A 17196-nucleotide genomic window follows, 5' to 3' on the forward strand; every position below is an offset into this window, starting at 1 on the left:
ACTCTCCCCGGACCCGCATTCACTATATCCGCTCTCCCTGGACCCTGCATTCACTATATCCGCTCTCCCTGGACCCTGCATTCACTATATCCGCTCTCCCTGGACCCTGCATTCACTATATCCGCTCTCCCTGGACCCCGCAATTTACTATATTCGCTCTCCCTGGACCCCGCATTCACTATATCCGCTCTCCCCGGACCCGCATTCACTATGTCCGCTTTCCCCGGACCCCGCATTCACTATGTCCGCTTTCCCCGGACCCCGCATTCACTATATCCGCTCTTCCTGGATCCTGCATTTACCATATCCGCTCTCCCTGGACCCTGCATTCACTATATCTGGTCTCCCCGGACCCCGCATTCACTATTTTCACTCTCCCCGGACCCTGCATTCACTATATCCGCTCGCCCCGGACCCCGTATTCACTATATCCACTCTCCCCGGACCCCGCATTCACTATATCTGGTCTCCCATAGTAAACACAACGTGGAAATGCAATTATTTTAGTAAATATAAACAGCTAAATACCTTTTCTCATCAGCAGTATATAGCAGTCTTTTGATTTCTATTAGTGTCCAGCAGAGTACTGGTTAAAGCTTGTAGGAGGCGTTTTCTTTCTGCTCTAAGAGGATGCAGAACCCTTGATCTCTGTCTGGAAAGGGCTGATTGGCCCTGTGCTGATCACATTCACCCTCCCAAGGAAAAAAAAAAAAACTCTTTAGCAATACACACTAAACTGAGCATGTGCAAAATGCCTAAGGATCAGTCTGTCTTATCAGAAGACAAGAGGTGGTTGCTTGAAAAAAAGGAGAGCAGCAGAGCACTGGTTAATGCTTGTAGGAGAAGTTTTCTTTCTGCTCTAGGAGAATGCAGAACACCTGATCTCTGGACAGTTCTAATTGGCTCTGTGCTGATCACATGTACCCTCCCCCCAAAAAAACTGAGCATGTGCAAAATGCATACGGTTCAGTCTGTCTTATCATAAGATAAGAGTTGTTAGTTTGAAAAAGGGGCGGAACTGAACAGAAAGGATCAATCAGCCTTTTTACACAATGCAGAGGATTAACCCCTTAGGTTCCACAGTGAGTATCACAAGCATGCTTTACTGCATCTACAGACTGATTGTACTGTTGTGGGTTTAGTAACACTTTAATGTTTACATTTTATAGTCTATAGGGTCACCATGTTACCATCTGATATTATGCTGTTTGTACAACTTTATATCATATGAGGACCTACCCAAAGTATCCAGTCAGTTTGTATCCAATTAGGCAATGGAGGTAAAGAAGATTGTAAGATCAGACTGTACTGTGTGTGGGGAGCTTTAAGTAAGCTACAGACTATACAATATTCTTTCCTTCCACTACGGGTGGAAAGAAAGACAATTGCTCAATCCTCCCATCAACACAGTCAGAATGGATGGGGGAATCACTCCTGCCGCACAACTGTGTTCTGCCAACAGGAAGCCTTCCCTGCCAGCAGAACACTGATCACTGTTAGCTGCTACAGACCTCCAGCAGTGATCGAATGCAAAAAGTCCCAGAGGATGGTTGTACTGAATGTGATTGACGGATCAACTTCAATACAACCAGCCTGCCCATAGATGGGTCAGATCTCGGCTGGTCCTTACTAAACCTGTCCATATTTGATCCACTTATGGCCAGATGTAGAAAAAGTCTAATTTATTGCTGATAACAGAGTTAGAGAAGATCCGAAGATTTAGACAATTGAATGTTAATCTGTCCCAGAATATGATTGTCTCAGTCAGTCCTGTTATATTATAATACATAAAATACTACTAAGTAGTTGGAAACTCCTCAATAACACACTACAAGTGAAGTCCAATCCCTAATAAGTCCACAAAATATAAACCATAGCCTTCCTGTGTAATCACAGTGAAAAATTGGACAAAGGAAATATAAATCCTTCCAACGATTTCTCCACGGCACTACCTGGATTCATCAGCCATAGTACTCCATGTGTCCCCATACACCTCTTGGCCACCACCAGTCCAGTCAACCAGCTGGATTGGAGTGGAGTCTCCCTCTGGTGGTGGCCAAGAGGTGTATGGGGACACATGGAGTACTATGGCTGATGAATCCAGGTAGTGCCGTGGAGACTGTATAGGCCGTGTGGAGATCTACAGGAGGGCCATTTCTCACCAGTTATTGGATTATATTATAGGCGTGATTATTTGGGATTGTTGGTAAGGGTACCCACTCCTTACTATAATGAGAAGTGTACACTGTGTTGGCTTGTGTTTGGGCACTGAAGAGTGATTCACACACACAGTGTTGATTCACCATTTGATTCACAGTTCTTTATCACTATTTTTCACTGCAAAGTTTTGATGGGATACTCACTTGAGTGATGTCACATGTTTATATGTAGATTATAAAAGATAATGCACTATGTGATGTTTTTCTTTTTTTTGAGGGGACATTTATCGTGGAAATCGTTGGAAGGATTTATATTTCCTTTGGACACAGTTTTTCACTGTGATTACACAGGAAGGCTATGGTTTATATTTTGTGGACTTATTAGGGATTGGACTTCACTTGTAGTGTGTTATTGAGGAGTTTCCAACTATTTAGTAGCATTTTCTGTATTATATTATTTTACACATCTTCAGGGGTGAAGGTGGTGATTGTGCTGTGGAGGAGTTGAATTTGTTTATTTATTTAGGAAGTGGTTTTATTTAAATAATCCTGTTATACTCACTGTAATTCCTCTATCCGGCTTGTTGTCAGAGCCGCCATCAGATCCCTGAAATAAGAACCCTCCAGATTGTTCGCAGACAGGTCCAGTGTCCTCAGTGTCGGGTTATCTCTTATTCCAGATGCCAGGTGGGGGCAGGAACTGTCTGTCAGGTGATTCTGATCCAATCTGTAGAAGAGAAGAATGTTACCAGAAGAAAATGAATCCCCCCCCCCCCCCCCCCCCCCAGGAATGAATGGAACTATTCTCTACATGGATGGAACTCATTTCTCTTTATTGGAATCATTTATATTCGATCACTTTATAAATCTCCAGGAAATAGAATTTTATAAGACAAATGTTATAATGGAGTAGACCCCCCAATATTGTCCTCCATGTGTAGAGACGGTGATATCTCCATACACAGGATGAGCACAGAATACCACTGACATGACTCGTATTGTGCTATCATCTCCTTGTGTATGGAGCATGAATGGGATCAGCAGACAGTGTGAGGCCGGAATCAGCATTGCTAGTGATTGGACGGGAGGATTGTATCTGATATTCTATTTATCTCTGCTGATCAGAGCTCTGTACTCATAGGACGTCATGGCGCTAGGTAACAAATGTTCAGTAATGGGGAGATCTTCTGGAACTGAATAGCACGCCAGATGAAAAGAATTTGTTTGATGCTCTGACCACTCATTGCATTAAGATCAGATTCTCCCATGTATGAGCATCTTTAATGTCATCTATTTATACAGATACCAAAATAAATGTAGAGTGTTACTAAACCCTGGACCCGGCATTCACTATATCCACTCTCCCCGGACCCTGCATTCACTATATCCGCTCTCCCTGGACCCTGCATTCACTATATCCGCTCTCCCCGGACCCTGCATTCACTATATCTGATCTCCCTGGACCCCACATTCACTATATCCGCTCTCCCCGGACCCTGCATTCACTATATCCGCTCTCCCAGGACCTCGCATTCACTATATCCAGTCTCCACGGATCCCGCATTCACTATATCCGCTCTCCCAGGACCTCGCATTCACTGTATCCATTCTCTACGGACCCTGCATTCACTATCTTTGCTCTAACTGAACCCTGCATTCACTATATCTGATCTCCCCGGACCCTGCATTCACTATATCTGGTCTCCCCAGACCCTGCATTCACTATATCCGCTCTCCCCAGACCCTGCATTCACTATATCCGCTCTCCCCGGATCCCGCATTCACTATATCCGCTCTCCCCGGGACCCTGCATTCACTATATCCGCTCTCCCCGGACCCCGCATTCATTATATCTGCTCTCCCTGGACCTCCCATTCACTATATCTGCTCTCCCCGGACCCTGCATTCAATATATCCGCTCTCCCCAGACCCAGCATTCACTATATCTGCTCTTCCACAGTACACACAACATGAAAATGCAATTATTTTAGTAAATATAAACTGCTAAATACCTTTTATCATCAGCAGTATATAGCAGTCTTTTGATTTCTATTAGTGTCCAGCAGAGCACTGGTTAAAGATTATAGGAGGCGTTTTCTTTCTGCTCTAGGAGGATGCAGAACCCCTGATCTCCTGTCTGGAAAGGGCTGATTGGCCCTGTGCTGATCACATTCACCCTCCCAAGGAAAAAAAAAATAAACCCCTTTAGCAATACACACTAAACTGAGCATTTGCAAAATGCCTACGGATCAGTCTGTCTTATCAGAAGATAAGAGGTGGTCTCTTGAAAAAAAGGAGGAACAGAGCAGAAAGGATCAATCGGCCTTTTTGCACAATGCAGAGGATTAACCCCTTAGGTTCCACAGTGAGTATCACAAGCATGCTTTCCTGCATCTACAGACTGATTGTACTGTTGTGGGTTTAGTAACACTTTAATGTTTACATTTTATAGTCTATAGGGTCACCATGTTACCATCTGATATTATGCTGTTTGTACAACTTTATATCATATGAGGACCTACCCAATGTATCCAGTCAGTTTGTATCCAATTAGGCAATGGAGGTAAAGAAGATTTTAAGATCAGACTGTACTGTGTGTGGGGAGCTTTAAGTAAGCTACAGACTATACAATATTCTTTCCTTCCACTACGGGTGGAAAGAAAGACATTTGCTCAATCCCCCCATCAACACAGTCAGAATGGATGGGGGAATCACTCCTGCCGCACAACTGTGTTCTGCCAACAGGAAGCCTTCCCTGCCAGCAGAACACTGATCATTGTTAGCTGCTATAGACCTCCAGCAGTGATCGAATGCAAAAAGTCCCAGAGGATGGATGTACTGAATGTGATTGACGGATCAACTTCAGTACAACCAGCCTGCCCATAGATGGGTCAGATCTCGGCTGGTCCTTACTAAACCTGTCCATATTTGATCCACTTATGGCCAGATGTAGAAAAAGTCTAATTTATTGCTGATAACAGAGTTAGAGAAGATCCGAAGATTTAGACAATTGAATGTTAATCTGTCCCAGAATATGATTGTCTCAGTCAGTCCTGTTATACTCACTGTAATCCCTCTATCCGGCTTGTTGTCAGAGCCGCCATCAGATCCCTGAAATGAGGACCCTCCAGATTGTTATCAGACAGGTTCAGTGTCCTCAGTGTCGGGTTATTTCTTATTCCAGATGCCAGGTGGGGGCAGGAACTGTCTGTCAGGTGATTCTGATCCAATCTGTAGAAGAAGAGAAGAATGTTACCAGAAGGAAATGAATCCCCTCCCCCCCCAGGAATGAATGGAACTATTCTCTACATGGATGGAACTCATTTCTCTTTATTGGAATCATTTATATTCCATCACTTTATAAATCTCCAGGAAATAGAATTTTATAAGACAAATGTTATAATGGAGTAGACCCCCGAATATTGTCCTCCATGTGTAGAGACGGTGATATCTCCATACACAGGATGAGCACAGAATACCACTGACATGACTCGTATTGTGCTATCATCTCCTTGTGTATGGAGCATGAATGGGATCAGCAGACAGTGTGAGGCCGGAATCAGCATTGCTAGTGATTGGACGGGAGGATTGTATCTGATATTCTATTTATCTCTGCTGATCAGAGCTCTGTACTCATAGGACGTCATGGCGCTACATAACAAATGTTCAGTAATGGGGAGATCTTCCGGAACTGAATAGCACGCCAGATGAAAAGAATTTGTTTGATGCTCTGATCACTCATTACATTAGGATCAGATTCTCCCATGTATGAGCATCTTTAATGTCATCTATTTATACAGATACCAAAATAAATGTAGAGTGTTACTAAACCCCGGACTCTGCATTCACTATATCTGCTCTCCCCGGACCCTGCATTCACTATATCCGCTCTCCCCGGACCTTGCATTCACTATATCCGCTCTCCCCGGACCCTGCATTCACTATATCCGCTTTCCCCGGACCCTGCATTCACTATATCCACTCTCCCCGGACCCCGCATGCACTATATCCGCTCTCCCCAGACACTGCATTCACTATTTCCGCTCTCCCTGGACCCTGCATTCACTATATCCGCTCTCCCAGGACCTCGCATTCACTATATCTACTCTCCCTGGACCTCGCATTCACTATATCTACTCTCCCTGGACCCTGCATTCACTATTTCTGCTCTCCCTGGACCCTGCATTCACTATATCCGCTCTCCCAGGATTCTCGCATTCACTATATCCGCTCTCCCCGGACCCCGCATTCACTATATACGCTCTCCCCGGACCCTGCATTCACTATATCCGCTCTTCCCGGACCCTGCATTCACTATTCCTGCTCTCACTGGACCCTGCATTCACTATATCCACTCTCAAAGGACCTCGCATTCACTATATCCGCTCTCCCCGGACCCCGCATTCACTATATCCGCTTTCCCCGGACCCCGCATTCACTATATCCGCTTTCCCCGGACCCTGCATTCACTATATCCGTTCTCCCCGGACCCCGCATTCACTATATCTGCTCTCCCTGGACCCCGCATTCACTATATCTGTTCTCCCCGGACCCCGCATTCACTATATCCGCTCTCCCCGGACCCTGCATTCACTATTTCCACTCCCCCCGGACCCCGCATTCACTATATCTGTTCTCTTAAGACCCCACATTAACTACAGTCAGGTGCATAAATATTGGGACATTGACAGAATTCTAACATTTTTGGCTCTATACACCACAATGGATTTGAAATGAAACAAACAAGATGTGCTTTAACTGCAGACTGTCCGCTTTAATTTGAGGGTATTTACATCCAAATCAGGTGAACGGTGTAGGAATTACAACAGTTTGCATATGTGTCCTCCCACTTGTTAAGGGACCAAAAGTAATGGGACAATTGGCTTCTCAGCTGTTCCATGGCCAGGTGTGTGTTATTCCCTCATTATCCCAATTACAATGAGCAGATAAAAGGTCCAGAGTTCATTTCAAGTGTGATATTTGTATTTGGAATCTGTTGCTGTCAACTCTCGAGATCCAAAGAGCTGTCACTATCAGTGAAGCAAACCATCATTAGGCTGAAAAAAACAAAACAAACCCATCAGAGAGATAGCAAAAACATTAGGCGTGGCCAAAACAACTGTTTGGAACATTCTTAAAAAGAAGGAACGCACCGGTGAGCTCAGCAACACCAAAAGACCCGGAAGACCACGGAAAACAACTGTGGTGGATGACCGAAGAATTCTTTCATTGGTGAAGAAAACACCCTTCACAACAGTTGGCCAGATCAAGAGCACTCTCCAGGAGGTAGGTGTATGTGTGTCAAAGTCACCAATCAAGAGAAGACTTCACCAGAGTGAATACAGAGGGTTCACCACAAGATGGAAACCATTGGTGAGCCTCAAAAACAGGAAGGCCAGATTAGAGTTTGCCAAACGACATCTAAAAAAGCCTTCACAGTTCTGGAACAACATCCTATGGACAGATGAGACCAACATCAACTTGTACCAGAGTGATGGGAAGAGAAGAGTATGGAGAAGGAAAGGAACTGCTCATGATCCTAAGCATACCACCTCATCAGTGAAGCATGGTGGTGGTAGTGTCATGACGTGGGCATGTATGGCTGCCAATGGAACTGCTTCTCTTGTATTTATTGATGATGTGACTGCTGACAGAAGCAGCCGGATGAATTGTGAAGTGTTTCGGGCAATATTATCTGCTCATATTCAGCCAAATGCTTCACAACTCATTGGACGCTTCACAGTGCAGATGGACAATGACCCAAAGCATTCTGCAAAAGACACCAAAGAAGTGGAATGTTCTGCAATGGCCAAGTCAATCACCTGACCTGAATCCGATTGAGCATTTCACTTGCTGAAGACAAAACTGAAGGGAAAATGCCCCAAGAACAAGCAGGAACTGAAGACAGTTGCAGTAGAGGCCTGGCAGAGCATCACCAGGGATGAAACCCAGCGTCTGGTGATGTCTATGCGTTCCACACTTCAGGCTGTCATTGACTGCAAAGGATTTGCAACCAAGTATTAAAAAGTGAAAGATTGATTTATGATTATTATTCTGTCCCATTACTTTTGGTCCCTTAACAAGTGGGAGGCAAATATGCAAACTGTTGTAATCCCTACACCGTTCACCTGATTTAGATGTGAATACCCTCAAATTAAAGCTGACAGTCTGCAGGTAAAGTACATCTTGTTCGTTTCATTTCAAATCCATTGTGGTGGTGTATAGAGCCAAAAATGTTAGAATTGTGTCAATGTCCCAATATTTATGGACCTGACTGTATATCCGCTCTCCCTTGACCTTGCATTCACTATATCCGCTCTCCCCGGACCCCGCATTCACTATGTTCGCTCTCCCCAGACCCTGCATTCACTATGCCCGCTTTCCCCAGACTCCGCATTCACTATGTCTGCTCTCCCTGGACCCTGCATTCACTATATTCGCTCTCCCTTGACCTTGCATTCACTATATCCGCTCTCCCCGGACCCCGCATTCACTATGTTCGCTCTCCCCAGACCCTGCATTCACTATATCCCCTCTCCCCGGACCCTGAATTCACTATATCTGCTCTCCCCGGACCCCACATTCACTATATCTGCTCTCCCTTGACCTTGCATTCACTATATCCGCTCTCCCCGGACCCCGCATTCACTATGTTCGCTCTCCCCAGACCCTGCATTCACTATGCCCGCTTTCCCCAGACTCCGCGTTCACTATATCCGCTCTCCCCGGACCCTGCATTCACTATATTCGCTCTCCCCGGACCCCGCATTCACTATATCCGATCTCCCTGGACTCCACATTCACTATATCTGCTCTCCTTGGACCCCGTATTCAATATATCCACTCTCCCTGGACCCTGCGTTCACTATATCTGGTCTCCCCAGACCCTGCATTTATTATATCTGGTCTCCCATAGTAAACACAACATGGAAATGCAATTATTTTTGTAAATATAAACTGCTAAATAACTTTTCTCAGCAGTATATAGCAGTCTTTTTATTTCTATCAGTGTCCAGCAGAGCACTGGTTAAATCTTGTAGGAGGAGTTTTCTTTCTGCTTTAGGAGGATGCAGAACACTTGATCTCTGTCTGGACAGTTCTGATTGGCTCTGTGTTGATCACATTTACCCTCCCCCCCAAAAAAACCCTCTAGCAATACACACTAAACTGAGCATGTGCAAAATGAGTAAGGTTCAGTCTGTCTTATCATAAGATAAGAGGTGGTCTCTTGAAAAAGGGGCGGAACTGAGCAGAAAGGATCAATCAGCCTTTTTATACAATGCAGAGGATTAACCCCTTAGGTTCCACAGTGAGTATCACAAGCACGCTTTACTGCATCTACAGACTGATTGTACTGTTGTGGGTTTAGTAACACTTTAATGGTTACATTTTATAGTCTATAACAGCAATGGGCAAACTACGGCCCGCAGGCCGTATACGGCCCGGCGGACCTTTTAATCCGGCCCGCGGAGCGTAATACTGTCAGGATGGCTGTCAGGATGTGTGTAGGCGGGGCAGCGTGACGAACGTGAGGGGAGCTAGGCTCCTCTCACAGTCCGCCCTGAAGACCGGTGTAGCATGAAAATCTGTCTCCTATGAGGATCCGTCCCCCTCGACGTATCTGCGCATGTGCCAGAGATCGCCGATCGGCTGCTAATGCCTGAAACTGGCACATGCGCAGATACGTCGAGGGGGACAGATCCTCATAGGAGACAGATTTTCATGCTACACCGGAACGGCGAGAGGAACGCGCGGAGCAAAGGTAAGTGAATTAACAGGGGGGACTTGGGGACTTAATATGGGGAATGAATTACTATATGGGGGATGAATTACTATATGGGGGATGAATTACTATATGGGGGATGAATTACTATGGGGGATGAATTACTATATGGGGGATGAATTACTATGGGGGATGAATTACTATATGGGGGATGAATTACTATATGGGGGATGAATTACTATATGGGGGATGAATTACTATATGGGAGATGAATTACTATATGGGAGATGAATTACTATGGGGATGAATTACTATGGGGGATGAATTACTATATGGGGGATGAATTACTATATGGGGGATGAATTACTGTGGGGGATGAATTACTATATGGGGGATGAATTACTATATGGGGGGATTAATTACTATGCTTACTATGGGGGAATATTACTATACTTACTATGGATGACACATACACATCATTCATCTACTCTTGGTCCGGCCCCCGGGTCCAATATATGAACCCATTGCGGCCCTCAAGTCAAAAAGTTTGCCCACTGTTAGCTGCTATAGACCTCCAGCAGTGATCGAATGCAAAAAGTCCCAGAGGATGGTTGTACTGAATGTGATTGACGGATCAACTTCAGTACAACCAGCCTGCCTATAGATGGGTCAGATCTCGGCTGGTCCTTACTAAACCTGTCCATATTTGATCCAGTTATGGCCAGATGTAGAAAAAGTCTAATTTATTGCTGATAACAGAGTTAGAGAAGATCCGAAGATTTAGACAATTGAATGTTATTATGTCCCAGAATATGATTGTCTCAGTCAGTCCTGTTATACTCACTGTAATTCCTCTATCCGGCTTGTTGTCAGAGCCGCCATCAGATCCCTGAAATGAGGACCCTCCAGATTGTTCCTAGACAGGTTCAGTGCCCTCAGTGTTGGGTTATTTCTTATTCCAGATGCCAGGTGGGGGCAGGAACTGTCTGTCAGCTGATTGGAGGACAATCTGTAGAAGAAGAGAAGAATGTTACCAGAAGGAAATGAATCCCCCCCCCCCCCCAGGAATGAATGGAACTATTCTCTACATGGATGGAACTCATTTCTCTTTATTGGAATCATTTATATTTGATCACTTTATAAATCTCCAGGAAATAGAATTTTATAAGACAAATGTTATAATGGAGTAGACCCCCCAATATTGTCCTCCATGTGTAGAGACGGTGATATCTCCATACACAGGATGAGCACAGAATACCACTGACATGACTCGTATTGTGCTATCATCTCCTTGTGTATGGAGCATGAATGGGATCAGCAGACAGTGTGAGGCCGGAATCAGCATTGCTAGTGATTGGACGGGAGGATTGTATCTGATATTCTATTTATCTTTGCTGATCAGAGCTCTGTACTCATAGGAAGTCATGGCACTAGGTAACAAATGTTCAGTAATGGGGAGATCTTCTGGAACTGAATAGCACGCCAGATGAAAAGAATTTGTTTCATGCTCTGATCACTCATTGCATTAAGATCAGATTCTCCCGTGTATGAGCATCTTTAATGTCATCTATTTATACAGATAACAAAATAAATGTAGAGTTGTCAGGGATGCGGGTGTGACCAGAGATGTGTGTACTGACACAGGGAAACACAGGCTCCAGATATGGTATAAACAAGACAATTTATTAAGACTAACAATACAAACATAAACGCAGTGCACCAAACCCCAAGCTAACACAAATACATACAACAAGGTGAAACAAACCCAAACCTAAACTGGTATAGATACACAGGTACATACACATATAGAGCACAACGTAGTCAGGCAGGCTGGGTCGATTAACTATCGGGCAGGTAGGTACAGGAGGAGCAGGCGGAGAGAATGGTCAGGGTCACAAGCCAGGGATAAAACAGAAGTCAGCAGAGGTCAGGATCAGGCAGGGTCGGCAACAAGTCAGGCAGAAACAGGAACAGGAATGCAGGTTACAAGGTACAGGGGCCCATGGAAAAACACACACCAAGGCACAGACTGCAGGTCTGGCCATCCCTTAAATACACCTGCAATCAGCCCCAGGTGATGGCTAATTGCCGAAGTGAACCTCTGGTTGTTGAGAGCACCTGCTGGCACTTCGAGCTGGACACCGGACGGAGGCACTTCGAGCTGGACACCGGACGGAGGCACTTCGGGCTGGACACCGGAAGGAGGCACTTCGGGCTGGACACCGGACGGAGGCACTTCGGGCTGGACACCGGACGGAGGCACTTCGGGCTGGACACCGGACGGTGGCACTTCGGGCTGGGCACCGGACGGAGGCACTTCGGGCTGGGCACCGGACGGAGGCACTTCGGGCTGGGCACCGGACGGAGGCACTTCGGGCTGGGCACCGGACGGAGGCACTTCGGGCTGGGCACCGGACGGAGGCACTTCGGGCTGGGCACCGGACGGAGGCACTTCGGGCTGGGCACCGGACGGAGGCACTTCGGGCTGGGCACCGGACGGAGGCACTTCGGGCTGGGCACCGGACGGAGGCACTTCGGGCTGGGCACCGGACGGAGGCACTTCGAGCTGGGCACCGGAAGGAGGCACTTCGGGCTGGGCACCGGACGGAGGCACTTCAGGCTGGACGCCGGATCACCAGGCGGAGCAGCGGGCACCGGGCCACCAGGCAGGGCGGCAGGGACCGGGCCACCAGGCGGGGCGGCGGGTACCGGGCCACCAGGCGGAGCGGCGGGCACCGGGCCGCCAGGCGGAGCGGCGGGCAACCAGGCAGGGCGGCAGGCACCGGGCCATCTGGCTCGACAGCGGGCATCGGGTCACCAGGTACAACAGCGGGCACCGGGTCATCAGACATTGGATCGTCTTGCTCGATCGCGGGCACCAGGTCATCTGGCTCAACAGCGGGCATCGGGTCACCAGGCACGACAGCGGGCATCGGGTCACCAGGCATCAGGTCATCTGGCTCGACAGTGGGCACCGAGTCATCTGGCAAGGCAGTGGGCACCGAGTCACCAGGCGTGACAGCTGGCTCTGAGTCAACTGGCACGACAGCGGGCATCGGGTCACCAGGTATGACAGCGGCCCTGGGTCATCAGGCATTGCATCGTCTGGCTCGACAGCGGGCATCAAGTCATCAGGCACGACAGCGGGCATCGGGTCACCAGGCACGACAGTGGGCACTGGGTCATCAGGCATTGGATCGTCTGGCAAGACTGCGGGCACCGAGTCATCTGGCAAGACCGCGGGCTCCGAGTCATCTGGCAAGACCGCAGGCTCCGAGTCATCTGGCAAGACCGCGGGCCCCGAGTCACCAGGCACAACAGTGGGCTCTGAGTCAACTGGCGGAACAGCGGGCACGAGTCGTCTGGCAAGACTGCGGGCACCGAGTCGTCTGGCAAGACTGCGGGCACCGAGTCGTCTGGCGGAACAGCGGGCATCGAGTCGTCTGGCAAGACCGCGGGCACCGAGTCGTCTGGCAAGACTGCGGGCACCGAGTCAACTGGCGGAACAGCAGGCACCGAGTCATCTGGCAAGACTGCGGGCACCGAGTCGTCTGGCAAGACTGCGGGCTCCGAGTCAACTGGCGGAACAGCGGGCATCGAGTCGTCTGGCAAGACCGCGGGCATCGAGTCGTCTGGCAAGACCGCGGGCACCGAGTCGTCTGGCAAGACCGCGGGCACCGAGTCGCCTGGCAAGACCGCGGGCACCGAGTCGTCTGGCAAGACTGCGGGCACCGAGTCGTCTGGCAAGACTGCGGGCACCGAGTCGTCTGGCGGAACAGCGGGCATCGAGTCGTCTGGCAAGACCGCGGGCACCGAGTCGTCTGGCAAGACTGCGGGCACCGAGTCAACTGGCGGAACAGCGGGCACCGAGTCATCTGGCAAGACTGCGGGCACCGAGTCGTCTGGCAAGACTGCGGGCTCCGAGTCAACTGGCGGAACAGCGGGCATCGAGTCGTCTGGCAAGACCGCGGGCATCGAGTCGTCTGGCAAGACCGCGGGCACCGAGTCGTCTGGCAAGACCGCGGGCACCGAGTCGTCTGGCAAGACCGCGGGCACCGAGTCGTCTGGCAAGACTGCGGGCACCGAGTCGTCTGGCAAGACTGCGGGCTCCGAGTCCACTGGCGGAACAGCGGGCATCGAGTCGTCTGGCAAGACTGCGGGCACTGAGTCGTCTGGCAAGACTGCGGGCACCGAGTCAACTGGTGGAACAGCGGGCACCGAGTCATCTGGCAAGACTGCGGGCACCGAGTCAACTGGCGGAACAGCGGGCATCGAGTCGTCTGGCAAGACTGCGGGCACAGAGTCGTCTGGCAAGACCGCGGGCATCGAGTCGTCTGGCAAGACCGCGGGCACCGAGTCGTCTGGCAAGACTGCGGGCACCAAGTCGTCTGGCAAGACTGCGGGCTCCGAGTCCACTGGCGGAACAGTGGGCATCGAGTCGTCTGGCAAGACTGCGGGCACCGAGTCGTCTGGCAAGACTGCGGGCACCGAGTCAACTGGTGGAACAGCGGGCACCGAGTCATCTGGCAAGACTGCGGGCACCGAGTCAACTGGCGGAACAGCGGGCACCGAGTCGTCTGGCAAGACTGCGGGCACCGAGTCGTCTGGCAAGACTGCGGGCACCGAGTCGTCTGGCAAGACTGCGGGCACCGAGTCAACTGGCGGAACAGCGGGCACCGAGTCGTCTGGCATAATAGGATCATCAGGCTGGATCAGTTCATCAGGCTGGGTAGAGACATCATGCTGGGTAAGGACATCAGGCTGGGTAAGGACATCAGGCTGGGTAAGGACATCAGGCTGGGTAGAGACATCAGGCTGGGTAGAGACATCATGCTGAATTGTGGGCGCCGAGGCACCAGGCTGCACCACGTAAGGCGGGTTCTCAGATGGCAGGCTGACCGGTTTGGATACTGGCAGGATGGTATTGGTTGGAAAGAATTTTCGCCTTTTCCTGGTTTTAGTTACCGGAGCACTGTAATTAAGCGCAGGTTTGTAAACGGATGGAGCAGCTGGAGACAGAGAAGAGCTGGAGGATGGAACAGAGGAGGGAGCAGTTGCTACAGAGGACTTCTTTACAGGGTTGAAGAAAGGATAGGTGCAGGGAGTGGGAGCAGGGGACTGGTATGTGGTAGTTAGTAGAGTATACTGGGCCATCACTGGGGCTGCTGTCGGGGATGCAGGAAGAGTGCCTTGAGCAGAGGAATGATGTTGCAAGCCGACTGAGGCTGGGTGTAACAAATCTGTCCATGTCTGCAGTACTGGTTTAACAAAACTCAGCTTACACAAAGCCTGTCTGATCAAAGACTGCACTGCGTTTATGCAATCCATAAGCACATGTGATGGACATGCTGCATAGTGCTCATGGAAACAATCTGGATCTTCCTCCAACAACCATACCAGTGATTCCACTTGATCCACACTAAATGGGGGAAAAAAGTCATTCCTGCTTTCAGGGGTACAGGACCGAGCCAACTCAGCACAAACCTGGATCAATGGCTGCACCTCAGAAAACTCTGTGCCCTGATCAACCAGACAATGAGCTATCCTTATACACTCTAGCAGTTGATCCCGGGTATACTCCTTCAGAGTCTGATAAGCATAGTCTTTGTCATCAAACACTAGCAGAGATAAATACACAACCTCATCAAGATCCATCCTTCCCAGCAACAATAAGCCAAGATGGCTTCCCTATGCAGCCACTTCTGGTCAGGATTGGCCTTGGTCTAATGTCAGGGGTGCGGGTGTGACCAGAGATGTGTGTACTGACACAGGGAAACACAGGCTCCAGATATGGTATAAACAAGACAATTTATTAAGACTAACAATACAAACATAAACGCAGTGCACCAAACCCCAAGCTAACACAAATACATACAACAAGGTGAAACAAACCCAAACCTAAACTGGTATAGATACACAGGTACATACACATATAGAGCACAACGTAGTCAGGCAGGCCGGGTCAATAACTATTGGGCAGGTAGGTACAGGAGGAGCAGGCGGAGAGAATGGTCAGGGTCACAAGCCAGGGATAAAAGAGGAGAAGTCAGCAGAGGTCAGGGTCAGGCAGGAACAGGAATGCAGGTTACAAGGTACAGGGGCTCATGGAAAAACACACACCAAGGCACAGACTGCAGGTCTGGCCATCCCTTAAATACACCTGCAATCAGCCCCAGGTGATGGCTAATTGCCGAAGTGAACCTCTGGTTGTTGAGAGCACCCGCTGGCCAGCCCTGGTACTGCAGCCCACAAGGCAGGTGAGTCCCACCACTATTGGCAAGTCCATTCCTGACAAGAGCGTTACTAAACCTGGGACTCTGCATTCACTACATCCGCTCTCACCAAACCCTGCATTCACTATAGCTGCTCACCCTGGACCCTGCATTCACTATATCCACTCTCACCGAACCCTGAATTCACTATAACCGCTCTCACCGAACCCTGCATTCACTATAGCCGCTCACCCTAGACCCTGCATTCACTATATCCGCTCTCCCCGGACTCCGCATTCACTATATACGCTCTCCCCGGACCCCACATTCACTATACCCGCTCTGTCCAGACCCCAAATTCACTATATCCGCTCTCTCTGGACCCTGCATTCACTATATCGGCTCTACCCGGACCCTGCATTCACTAAATTTGGTCTCCTCAGCCCCTGCTTTCACCATATCCGATGTGCAGACCCTGCATTAACCATATCCTCTCTCCACGGACCCCGCATTCACTATATCCACTCTTCTTGAACCCCGCATTCACTATATCCGCTCTCCACGTACCCCTGCATTCACTATATCCGCTCTCCCCAAACCCAGCATTCACTATATCCACTCTCCCTGGACCCAGCATGCACTATATCCACTCTCCCCGGACCCCACATTCACCATATCCGCTCTCCCCTGACCCTGCATTAACCATATCTGCTGTCCCCGTAACCTGCATTCACTATATCCGCTCTCCCCGAGCCCCGCAATCACAATATATGGTCTCCACATACCCCACATTCACTATATCTGATCACCCCGGACCCTGCATTCATTATATCCGCTCTCTCCGGACCCGGCATTCAATATATCCGCTCTCTCCGGACCCTGCATTCACTATATCTGGTCTCCCACAGTACACACAACATGGAAATGCTATTATTTTAGTAAATATAAACTGCTAAATACCTTTTCTCATCAGCAGTATATAGAAGTCTTTTGACTTCTATCAGTGTCCAGCAGAGCACTGGTTAAAACTTGTAGGAGGAGTTTTCTTTCTGATCTAGAAGGATGCAGAACCCCTGATCTGTGTCTGGACAGCACTGATTGG

At 49.0% G+C, this 17196-nt stretch overlaps 1 protein-coding gene across 1 annotated transcript in view; it reads right to left on the reverse strand.

Annotated features, from left to right (window-relative positions):
• The window catches only part of LOC149434336 (NACHT, LRR and PYD domains-containing protein 3-like), a 319711-nt gene that overhangs the window by 260156 nt on the left and 42359 nt on the right, over positions 1-17196 (reverse strand). The window contains exons 7-8 of the mRNA XM_089663800.1: positions 10727-10891; positions 5226-5390 (exon numbers count right to left, since the gene is read on the reverse strand). Of these exons, the coding sequence (XP_089519926.1) occupies positions 5226-5390; positions 10727-10891 (330 nt within the window). The remainder of the gene's footprint in view (positions 1-5225; positions 5391-10726; positions 10892-17196) is intronic.

This window comes from Staurois parvus, unplaced genomic scaffold, assembly GCF_062004578.1.
Source record: "Staurois parvus isolate SC_StPar_1 unplaced genomic scaffold, SC_StPar_1.0 ptg001769l, whole genome shotgun sequence".
Taxonomy (NCBI): Eukaryota; Metazoa; Chordata; class Amphibia; order Anura; family Ranidae; genus Staurois; species Staurois parvus.